Raw genomic sequence first — 12084 nt, forward strand, 5'->3', positions numbered from 1 at the left:
GAGAAATGTCTGTCTGAATGTGCGTGTTGGTGCATATGGTTTCATAACTGCGCTGTGTGCTTCTTTGTGTAAATGTGTGAATTTGTGGTATTTTCAAATGTATGTGTGTGAATGTGTGTCTGTGTATTTGGGTGTGCAAATGTCTGAGTGAGTGTAGAGGCGGGGGCTCCCCTGGGGCCTGGCAGTATGGCGCTGTAGTGCTGCACACTTCTCTTGTGAAAACGCCTCCAATGGGACTGGGACAGCTGTGGCCAACCTATACCGCTTCATGGGCCATAACAAGCCTTATGACACACACACACACACACACACACATACACATATATACACACACACACACATTACCTATTACTCCAATCCTGGCAACTCTGTCTGGCTGTCTATCCTTGTTTTGTCTGTCTGTCAGGAACTATCTCTCTGTGTGTGTGTCTCTCTCTCTCTCCCTCTCTTGCTCACTCTCTCTCACATACACACACACAGAAACAATTCTCTCTCTCTTTCTCATGCAGTCTCTAGCACAAGCGATGCTTCACAACATATGTGAAGATAAATTTTTTTACAGCCCACTCTTCCTGCCTCCCACGCAGCAACTTGGTGTCCTGGTCAAACACGACTGCCAAGAGGGGTTGTCTGCATGTGTGAAAGAAGTTACGTTTTAATTCTAAGGAAGACGTTACTTCATTGTATTTTCATGAAAAAACAAATCTATCTTTATGGTTATATCCACACAAACGCAACAACAGAGACAGTCTTTCTTTTAATTTCATTTATTTAACAGTCACCAGATGATGAGATACATTCTCTTAAAAAAGAAATAGACAACAAAACTGTTATTATTATTTTGAGATTTTAAAAACTATTATACAATATTCTTAATATATAGATTTTGTACAAAATAAAAGTCAGTAAAAGGGGCAAAGGGAGAGTGACATCTTAAAAAACAGAGAAAAAAAGAGGAAGGGGATAGGAGTTGACTCAAACAACTACCACATTTAGGAGCGACAAAGACCAATCTCTTTCATAAATAAATATATGAAAATTAGACATCATATATAGCTCTCTTTCCAATAGCAGAACATTGCTAAATGTCTGTAGCATAGGTTATAGCGTAACTGCTTTGTGAGGCCCATTTGCTTAGAAAATTCCACGCATTTTCCACACGGAGATTAACTGGAACCAGCGCAGCTAAAGGCCCTGAAATAGAGGTATTTACCTCAATAATGGGTCTGATAGTCTGTGCCATGCTTGACCTTTGGCTATAATAATAACCCCAACCCCACCCATACCCCCTCTCATTTCCTTTGTGTGAACTTGGTACAGACCAAGCACAGAGAGTCTCCTTGAGGGAACTAGAGAATAGGGTTGTCCTCTTTTTTTCTCTCCCAAGGCCAGTGAGAAACAAGCTTCAGACTCCCCCACTCACAAACACAGAGACAGTTGAGCAGAGCACATGTGGGAGGGATGCACAGTATTGGAGCACAGGAAGGTCATACTGCACAACCAACATCATTTTACCATTGAATACCATCCTTACACTATGGATATTTCAGCGCTGTCCTCCTTGGTCCTTAGAATTTCAACAATACAACAACAACTACAAGACAACAGAATAAACACACAAAAAGTGGATGTGGATGGCTCTGGGGCATTACAACCCTGTTTGACATAGACTCATGCCAGTCAGATTGGCTTGTTTTCTCCTTAAATCTCTCCCTTTGTGCCTGTTTGAGTATTTGAAGCTCAGGGTATAAGCACTGAAAAAACATGGGAACAGTGGAACACAAAATACAGATAATGGAGATGATTTACAATACAAATACACTACCTGTTTTCAGACATACACACCCAAAGAGCATGGAAACTGAGGCTGATGATTGATCCCACTGCAACAACAGACTTTTGTTCTATCTTTGTCTCCATTTTTGTACCCTCTGTGAGCAGGCAAGAGGACAGTGACATTGGCCCTTCTCAGAGCAGGACAGCAGGCAGAGTGACTTGGCGTTAATCACAGTTTTGTCTCGCTTTCTTGGCACATTAAGTTGGAGAGGCGAGCAGCGGCCCGGGTGGTCGGGGTGAGAGATGGGAGGACAACGCGTTAGATTCTCAATAATGACGCATCGGTGCCGCATCACTTTGGAGATTAAAAGCAAGATGCTGAATTTCAATCAAGCCACATTAATGGCTTGGTGTGAGGAATGGTCACTTTGTCTCCACTGGCAGGCAGAGAGAGAGAGACTAAGAGAAAGAGAGAGAGAGAAACTGGCACGAGAACCCCAGGTGAGACAAGGTGATACGGCATTTTAATTCAACAAATTGCTTGCTAGCCAGTAATGATAGAATCCATTTAACGATGTAGTGACAATTTTCTCTAACCAAAGGCAAAAGGGCATTAACAAAATGTTATATCCAAGAGAAAAGTCAAAGTGCCAAGGACTCAATGCATGAAGCTGTAAATAACAGGACTGATGAAAGATAATTAATTGGCTCTGATGAGCATGTGAATGTCATTATCATTGAAATGTTAAACTGGTTTCAGATCAGCATTCTATTTAAATATATTTTATAAATACATTCAAACCAGTGTCAAATCAGTTAAATTTAATGGTATTGTATTAATTCATATTTTAAAACTGGTAAAGTGAGTGATAAGAAACAGACAAGGTCTAAGGTTCTGAATATGAAAAATTAAGGAAGTAATCACTTAGCAACTGAGGATTTTCTTCAAAAACAATTACTGTCCCCACCACTGACAATGACAGCATATAAGAAAAGGAGTCTAATTTTAATTCAATACCAAGATCTCACACATTATCAACAGAACTTGTGATTTCCTCATTTGTTGCCGTAAAGTACTGCAGTCACCTTACAAAACATGCCAAGCTCTGCCTGATCTGCTCTGTGAACACATTGCACTGCAAGATGTGACCCACTTGCAATAAAGTGCATTGAGAGTTCAGTTCTCATGGTAGATGAGAAGCGATGTTGGGCAAGCACAGCTGAGAGATTGTCATCACAGTATAGCTGATATGAAGAAAAACCTAATGTGACATGAACTAGATTTCTCGAGGGGAAAGGAAATCAAAAGAGGATAGGGTGACAGAAGAAGTGTCAAGACAAGAAAGAGAGATGGGAGTGTTGGTCCTATAGTCTCTGTGTGAAGTCAGGAATGTCACAGTTGAGCACAGTGATTCATGGGTAGGGTAGTTCTTTCAGGAGGATGTGTTGTCCTAGACTTCAGCCAGGCACCCAGCTCTGGTTGCTATGGGCTTGCTGTGGACCGGCCAAACCGCTCATTCCCATCCCCATACCCATGGTCACACCCATGCCCATACCCATGCCAATGCCCACCCCTTGGGCTAGGGAGCAGTCAAAGTTAAAGTCCATTTCCTCCCCAGAGTCCATAATGTCATGGAGGAGGATGGACTCCACATCGCAGTCCAAGCTACCGTGGAACATGTCAATGTCCAGGTCAGCAGGTAGTCTCTCATGGGGGTGAGGTTGGTGATAGCCATGGTAGTTGCTACCAACACTACCATTCCCCATCCCCTGGCCATGGTGGTATGGTCCGTTAGTCATGCCTTGGTGTTGTGGGTCAGGATAATGGTTATGACGGGGGTGTGGGTGTGGGGCAGTGGCCACATGGCAGGAGTCCTGGGGCATGCCAAGCATACCTGCTGGGTTTGGGGGCAGGGTGGTGGAGGCTGGGAGGTGGGCATGTGAGGGGGGGCTATACAGATAGGGAGCTTTGTGGTTGTATGTGTGCAGCTGATTGCTGTTGCCACGTGGGGTCAGGGCTGCAGCCCGGGGCGGTGTGTGGTTATGGCTCTGGCTGAGGTTGTGACCGTTGTGAGCAAGGCTGTGAGGTGAGTTGTGGTTGTGGTTGGTAACATTGTTGTGAGTATGAGTATGGCTGTGAGTTCTGTTATGGCTATGAGCTGAGCTGTGACTATGAGATCCATTGTGGCTGTGGCCATTGTGGTGGCCGGGGTGGTGGCTGTGATGGTTGGAGCCAACTCCATTACTAGCTTGACCCATCATAGGATGGCTTTCCCTCTCCTGTCCCAGCATCATGTCCTTGGAACAGTATTGTTGCCCAGCTGGACCACCTGTTAGCAGGCTCTGCAGGGCATTGGTGCTGGAGTATGCCCGCATGGTTCCAGAGAAACTGGCTGGCTTGTTCTCCTGAATGGTCTGCATGGGTGAATGGTGGCACAGCATCCCCATGCCTGTTGCACCATAGACGCCTGCACCATAGGGACTCTGTCCCTTCACTCCAGAACTGTAGTGGTAGACAGGGGTTTGGTGCTTATGTCTGCCAACAGCCGGATGCTGCTGGTGTTGCTGCTGTGGTGGGTGATGGTGATGATAACTGTCCTCCATCAGCTGTTCATCCAGACTGATGGCACCTGTCAGGTTAGCCAACTGAGGCAGCTGCTCCAAGGGAGGACAGCGATTCCCTGCCCCCATGGATGGAGAGCGGGCACTGGTCGGAGAGGGGTAGAGGTGGGGAGAGGTGGAACAGGACAGACCACCCTCCTCTGGTTCCTCTGGCTCTCCCTCTGCGAGGATGGGTGACAGGCGTCCACTCAGGGTAGAGGCTGACGAACTAGCCCTGGAATGGAGATCTGTCCAAGCGTCAAACTCTCCATCTGTCCCAGATGCACCTCCAGATCCTGGGAGGCCTTTCCGTGGTGGGCTGCCATGGTCGGGGGAGCCCTGGAGCCCCACCACAGCAGAACCTGCTCCTATCCCAGGACGGCCAACCCTCTTGCCTCTGATGCGGCCTTTGCTTTTTAAGTATTTGGTGCTGTTGTCCATGGAGACTGCTCGCCGGCGGGGGGCCTTGCCCATCTTCCCTCCATCTGGGTTCAGCATCCACCAAGAACTCTTCCCTGTTCCCTCATTCTGCACCCTGATAAAACGTGTGTGGAGGGATAGGTTGTGTCGGATGGAGTTCTGTGGAGAGATGAGAGAGACACTTTAAATTAGTAAAATTTTCCAGAGGAAAATAAGATTTTTTTGACATCAAACATAAAAATCAACAATGCAGAGAAACCTAATCACAACCAGCTGTCACAACTGCTTATAAATCATTCAGTCTATACATGCTGAGTCATAGAAAGAATTTGCCAAATTATGAGGTCGCTTCCATTTCTATTATTAGACAAAACACACAGAGGTAGATACACAACCCTCCATGCAATCAGTGTCAACTCAAGTCAGAAAATTCACATTCAAAAACACAAACATGTTCGAAGGACAGCTACAGCTGGCACGGAGCAAGACCCTGTCAGCCTCAACCAACCTGAAACGACCTAAGACTTGAGACACTCTCCTTACGTACGTCAATCCTCCCACTTGCATTTCCATCAATCCATCTGTCCTCCTCTACTTCTCCTTTCAGCCAGGCTGATGTAAGCTGCTGTGGTTGGGCGTACTGTATGTTTGAAGTCGGTGCCAGTCTGGCTTAGTGCCAGCCCTGTCTCTTTCGCTCTCGTAGCTTGAATGGGGGGATGTATCGCAAGACTGAGCCGGGAGCAAGGAAGGCTAATGGATGTATCCCACCCTCCGACATCTACCTTCACTGCCTATCTCCCTTTCCCTCCCTTGTTCTGTCTTTATCACAATCCCTCTTTCTCTTTTGTCACTGAGTACTACATATTTTGTGACTTGATTTTCCTTTTTCTTATTTCACACACTTCTCTGCACACAATCATTTTCCACTTCTGCTTTCAATCTCCATGCCTTCAATTATACAGTGTGTCACAAATTACTTCCCCATTATCCTCGACACCGGCATGTACAGTCACTGACTCGGTAATTCATAGGATATAGTTTTTATACTGTTTATTATCATTTACATCTCAAGGGCTGCTGGATGCTGAAGGTCCCTGATGTACAACAGAGTCTGTCATTGCAATTCTGCTCTTTGTTGTGCGTGAGGCATTTTGACGCTCAAGCAGGAAAATATCAAATCAAAAGCACCTCCTGTGGTTTAAGAATGTACTGGTACAATAGATTATTTCAGACTGAGGGGTACTCACACTTCCACTATCTCCATTATGTTGCAGATTATTTGTATTCACACTGAATTGCACGGCAGGGAAACAAATAAATCAAATTGCGGCGGAGAACACATAAATGGGAGGCGAACTGAATTCAGGTGATCTGTGAATGCCTCCTTGGGTTATCTCGCTGTGACACCTCCGGCATTGGGTAACCATGGCAACCGGGTAAACGTGCAACGGCAGAACTATATCATATTGTGGTGAGAGTCAAGAGAGTGAGAGGGAGAGATGGAGGGAGAGTGGGGGATGGGGGAAAGGATGCAAGAGGAGGCGGTTGTTTGATGCTGCTGCTCCAACACTAAACAGCCTTTCATCTCGGCAGTGCAGGTCCGCAGGGGATGCCCGCTCCCTGCTTCTGACGGCTTCTCTACGTGCCGCGCCAACTCCCTGTCTCACCCTGGCTGGATCATCCACCTATCATACCACTCCAAATCATCCCCATCAAGTCCTGTGCATGCCTGAATTAAAACATATGTAAGCTTTCATGCCATTCCACCACGCCGGTTGAAAATGGGGCATCTTTCAGAGAGCTGAACCACTTCATGCTGCAACTCTGTGTGACCTGTCTGATTCAAATCGCGATTTATCCCTGTATGAGGGAAGAGCAGCCCCATTGAACTTGGAGGGATTTGTCATCATCCCAAACCCTCTTTATCTGATGAATCCACCTGCTAGAGAGATTTGAGAGATTTCGGACAGTGGCCAGCCATGGCATCATGATCATCATCATCAGTAGCTGCTTGCTTCCTGTTGTGTAGTTTTCCACCACATGTTTTTTCTCGGTCATCCTGTTTGTGTGTGCGTTTTAGAATCTCAGAATAGCTTGGGTTGCAGGTGGTTCCACTGTGGGTGTGGTTCTGTCCGCCTCCTGTTCCCTGAGTCTGAGTCAGGGGCAATTTGGCCAGCCTATGGCCCTCACGCCCCCAAAACAAGCAGTCACTGTTAATCCCCCTCCATCCCCGAGTAATCCCAGACAATCCTGGGCTAATCCCAAGTTGATTCAGGGGCACTCCCAGCTGGGTGCTATGCTATGATCCAATAGTAATACAGCATAAAGAATGTTTGAGATGTGTGAAATAGGGACAATGTAAAACCCCTTATAATATGTAGTGTTAAACTATTCCTAATGTTTGTATGTGTGCATTTTAGTGGATGATTTCTGAGGCAGTGAGCTGATGTTAACCGTATTCTTGATGCCTCCATTGAATCAACTACCTTTACACTGTGTTCTGTCCTTGAGGGTTGGCTTTGCCACATTTTTACCCCTACGGGTTGAATAGAATAAAATTGAAAACTTTATTATGTATTAAATATTCATAAAATGGAAATTCTCTTTCAGCCCCCTGGCTTGCTGCGGCAGACGGATGAAGCCCACAGAAACATACAATGACAGAGAGGAACACACACATCACACGCCTGGGTCCAGGTAGCTGCTTCCTATTCAAATCATACCCCTTTAATACAATGGGCCTAGTGGAGAGGGCTCTAAATAATGAATGAACCAGTGGCTGGGCCTATACAGAGAGATGCACTGCCTTGTCCCATAATACTGAAAAGAACAGACAGAGTCATAAGTATTTGTCTGACTTCTTTGTTTTGCTATCAGGGACTTCCATACTCATCAGTCTCCAAATACAACTAAATCGGGCTGAAAGGGGTTAATTTGGCCATAAAGTAAAAGAAGATAAGGGTAATAGTTTATGAACCAGTTAAAGCCAATTAAGGTGAACAAGGTCGTCTTAGTTGCAAGAAATCAGCTTGGGTTCAACTCTCATTAAGGCCTAAAAATCCTGATAGCTGATTTAGATGTTTAGACAATAGATAACAAGCCGCTGCATAGTCTTCTTTGTTCCTTAGATTAAAAGCTTAGGCTCTTTTCTAACAAATCTGACATGTTGACACTTCTTTTAAAAACACAGGTGAACTAAGCAGTAAAAGGTTTTTTACTGGCTCAAGGAAGGAACTGAGGTGTTCAAACCAAACAGACAGATATTTCTTGTGTGAATCTGGTCTTAAAGATTAATGCTTAATATCTGTTGATGAGCAGAAACAGGTTCCTGGTATTCATCCATAATAACCTCTTTAAGAACCATTAATTTGGCTCTTAGAAAACCTACGATGTAAATCAATTGCTCTACTGTTTTCCCTCCCTTCTTCCATGCAAACTCAGTTTGATTCAGGGACTGGAGAGGCCTATTTAGTGCTGGTAATCAATGAAGTTTAATGTCTTTCAATGATGAGGCTTAGCAGACATCAAGGTCTGACTAACTACACAATCCACTTGTATTATGAGGCCAATATGGGTGCTCAATATACCGTATTCCCACTTTACGCACAACAATGTTTAACTGCCACAGGCTTGTGAGTTAAGTGAGTGTGCCCACTTGCCCAAATTGGCTGGGGGCCCATGAGTTCCTCTGTTGCCACTCCCAAGATGTCAGCCATGCATTAGCATTGCGAGTAGATGTAGTATGTGGGTAGGGGTTGTTATGTTGGGCCCGATGGTTCATCTGGGATAACCTGACTGGCATGGGTGCAGCTGTGCTGGAAGGGTACAGCAGGAGGTCGAGGGGCTTGGGGGTTAGGGGTGGGAATATAGAGGTACCACAAGGGGCCCCTTCAAGCCACACAAAGGGGTGCCCTCAAAATGCCCCCCACTCATCCCATCCCCCTCCATTAGTCCTCCATCAGAACCCACTCAGGATTTTTCCCGCTCACACACCCACACACATGCTCACACACAGAGGGGCGAGGAAACAGGTCAAACAGTTTATAAGACCCATCTTGTGGCGAATGTGCACTCATTCAAACAGAACTGAGTGAGGAACTAAGGAGTGTGAGTGGGGTCTGGGAACCAGCAAAAAGAAACCACTCACCCGATTCAAACAACCTCAAGGGTGAAGCAGTGTGGTGCGCTTGCCCAGCTAAGAACACAGCAGCTGTTCTTGTAGTGGCACCGGGTAAAGCCGTTTGCCACACTCGACTGGTATTACCAAACCATTTCATGCAGAATGGAGCCATTATGTATTGTCAAAGGGTACCCCTCTATGGTGCACATTCATTTGATAAGCCTAAATCAAGGGGGAGTAACAGAAGCACTAACTGTGTTTATTGTGATGCTGTTTTTGCCTGTGCAGAAGGCAGGAGGGATCAGGGGGAGGGGAGGTTTCAACACAAGCAGTTTTGTTCAGCACAGGAATGAGTTTTGTCAGCTAAGCCTGTCTCCAGGCTATTGGTGGAAATTAGCGCCGGCTAAATATTCGCTTTCCATGATTGATGTCACGGCTCGCGTTGTCCCTTTGAAGGGAAATAAAGAATTTAGAGCCATGTGGATTAATAGGGACAGGGTAGGGGGAATTTTATGTGTCTGAGGGAGACTTGAAGAGGGACTGAAGGGCCTAATGGCTGCACAGATATGGCACAATGGAGCTGAGACGATATGGTGTATCAGAGAGTGAGAGAAGACAAGTGAGACTATGACAGTGAGTACAAGGAAGAAAATTGGAAATTGTTTGTGTGTGTATGTGTGTGTATGTGTGTGAGAGAGACAGGGAGGAAGAGCGAGAGAGAAAGAGAGAGATGTAGCTATTTGCCTGAGAAGCCCGGAGTCAGATGATTAAAATCCCTTTAGGAGGCTTCTTTAAGAGAGACAGATGGGCAGACAGGCCTGTTTTTGGAATGCAATCAAATTGAAAAGATTAAAAAGGAGTCTCTTTTATTAGGAGGTGAGAAACAGTTACTTCTCTGCCACATGCCATCATCGCCTCCACAGCAGTGGTCACGACTGCATTGGCATGCAAGGCACATTACAGCCCTTGTTGGGGAAGAAATAAACCTGGGATTAGGAATTGCATCTATCTCGGTGTATCACTGTGGGGTCTCTGAGGATTGGCAGCAGTTTTAATTTCTTACAGTGAAAAAGGCAACAACTTTAGGCTTTCATTTCTTATAGGATCTTTACAGAAAAGGCAAGAGTGAGCCTGAGTAACTCAAGGACTTTTCACCAATAGCTAAACTATTACAGACAGAACTTTCACTTAATCTCAACGACAAATCTGAACAGGTGCAATTCAAATGTGGCTTGTCCCTTGGCTGCCATTGTACTTGAATAGACCGAGTTTGCACAGTAGAGTGATTCAAGCACTGTGAAAGGTGCTCTGTATCCGACCCTATTATTCCACAACACTGCAGGAGTGCCATTTATAAAAAGGCTTAAAATGGAAAGCAAGTGTGTGGTAGTGTGTCTGGTAGCCTCAGATCAGGAAGTGGCTGTGGAGAGGGGTGTAATGGAGTTGGTAGGGGATTCCTGCCTGACTGTGCACTAATTGCATCCAATGGCTGGCGAATCATCAGCCGTGCCCACCCTGGCGCCAAGGGAAGGGTTGGCATTGGGGTGGCAGGGTGTGGGATAGAGAAGGGCTGCCGCAGCTTTGGTGGGTAAAAATAGATGCTGACAGATTAGTAGAGCATCTGAGACCCGGACAGGGGATCGGAAAATCCGCTCGGCTGATGCCAGGGACAGCTGAGTGTTTCCGGTGGGCACAAAGGGGACACAATCTGGGCATCACGTCTGACGCCCACGCACAAAACGGGGGAGCCTCAGAGTGGTTGTGGGCACATGAGTGAGCACGTGCCACAGTACAGCATGGGTGTGGTTTTTCCACTGGGACATGCAAGGTAGGCAGAGCTCACGCCCTCCCACTGAGAATTCACACAACAGGTGTTTGGGCTGGGCCACCTGTGGGGCCGGCCGCCTGCTCGCACTTCACACCTCGTCTAGGGAGCAAACTAACATTTTCCACTGGGCTTGCCATGCTTTTGTTAAAGACCAACACGTTTCTGGAGAGGCTTTTACAGCTCTTTTTACAAGATCGGCAAGATATGCATGTGTGCGCAAGCGTGCACAAGTCAATCTGCATTTATGTGAGCGCCAGTGTGTCTATATTTGTGTATCAGTCCATTTAATAGCCAACAGGCACAGTGTGGATTTGATTATATTGCAACCTCCCTCTGCTATATACAAAGAAACTGTTGGCCAACAATGCAATCAATGCAGGTCCAGGCTTTTTTCACACTCGGCCTCCACATAATCTCATTCATAACAATGAGAATCTCATTTCCCACATTCTAAAGGTCAGTGCACACCTCTGATCACACTTTAATAAACATCATTCTCAGCGTTTAATTTAATTTCAGCAGAGCAGGAAACTCATAGGCAGCCATGCACATGGCATGCAAAATTCATCCGATCGTCCCTTTAATTGCTTCAATTTTACAGTACAGAGAAGAATGACCGCAATCACAGTGAAGAAGAAAAAAATGCATAAATACACAGAAACACAAGCACACATCTGCAGAATACACAAACACACACCCAGGCAGAGAAAAGATAAGTAGAGTCAGTCAAGTGCCAGTTTTGGTTACATTTTAATAAAATACGCTTCACAATTTTTTTGGATCAGCACCAAGTAGTGGCTCCACATCTCTTTGTCCTCACACATTTTAACTCTCACATAAATTGGCAAACAACCACAAATACTTGGTCAAACACACACACACCTATGCACACACTCCCTCTCTCACACACGTACATTGCACACACATGCCAACATGACACAAAGCCTGGCACACCGGGCACACTCATTACCGCAATGCCAAGCTACCAGTTGCTAAGGAGACCTGTGGGAGAGGGAGGGTTCCTTGTTGTTGCCATAGCAGCCGGCTCGCTCCCTGCCAACTCTCTCCCTCGGGGAGAAACAAGGCAAGAGGTGGGGGGTGAAGTGGGTAGAGGTAGGGGGCAGCGGTTTAATAGGGCTATGAGGTGCAGAGGAACTTCATTAGCCATCAATGTGCGCTGCACCAACCACTGCTCCCCATGAATGCCTACCCATATGCAACACTTCAGCCTGCAGACTTCCACTTACTCACGCACAGCCCATAGACTCCCACTTATTTGCACACCTATATGGAGAAGAAGATGGAGAATGGCATGCTTAGAATGAAAAGCAGGGCGTTG

At 46.0% G+C, this 12084-nt stretch overlaps 1 protein-coding gene across 1 annotated transcript in view; it reads right to left on the reverse strand.

The window, feature by feature from the left end:
- Positions 1-785: 785 nt before the first annotated feature.
- The window catches only part of LOC118335378 (forkhead box protein O3-like), a 28750-nt gene continuing 17451 nt past the window's right edge, over positions 786-12084 (reverse strand). The window contains exon 2 of the mRNA XM_035671627.1: positions 786-4956. Within this exon, the coding sequence (XP_035527520.1) occupies positions 3235-4956 (1722 nt within the window). The 3' untranslated portion in view covers positions 786-3234. The remainder of the gene's footprint in view (positions 4957-12084) is intronic.

The sequence above is a fragment of the Morone saxatilis genome, unplaced genomic scaffold (assembly GCF_004916995.1).
Source record: "Morone saxatilis isolate NCDOM2014 unplaced genomic scaffold, NCSU_SB_2.0 Contig24, whole genome shotgun sequence".
NCBI classification, from domain to species: Eukaryota; Metazoa; Chordata; class Actinopteri; family Moronidae; genus Morone; species Morone saxatilis.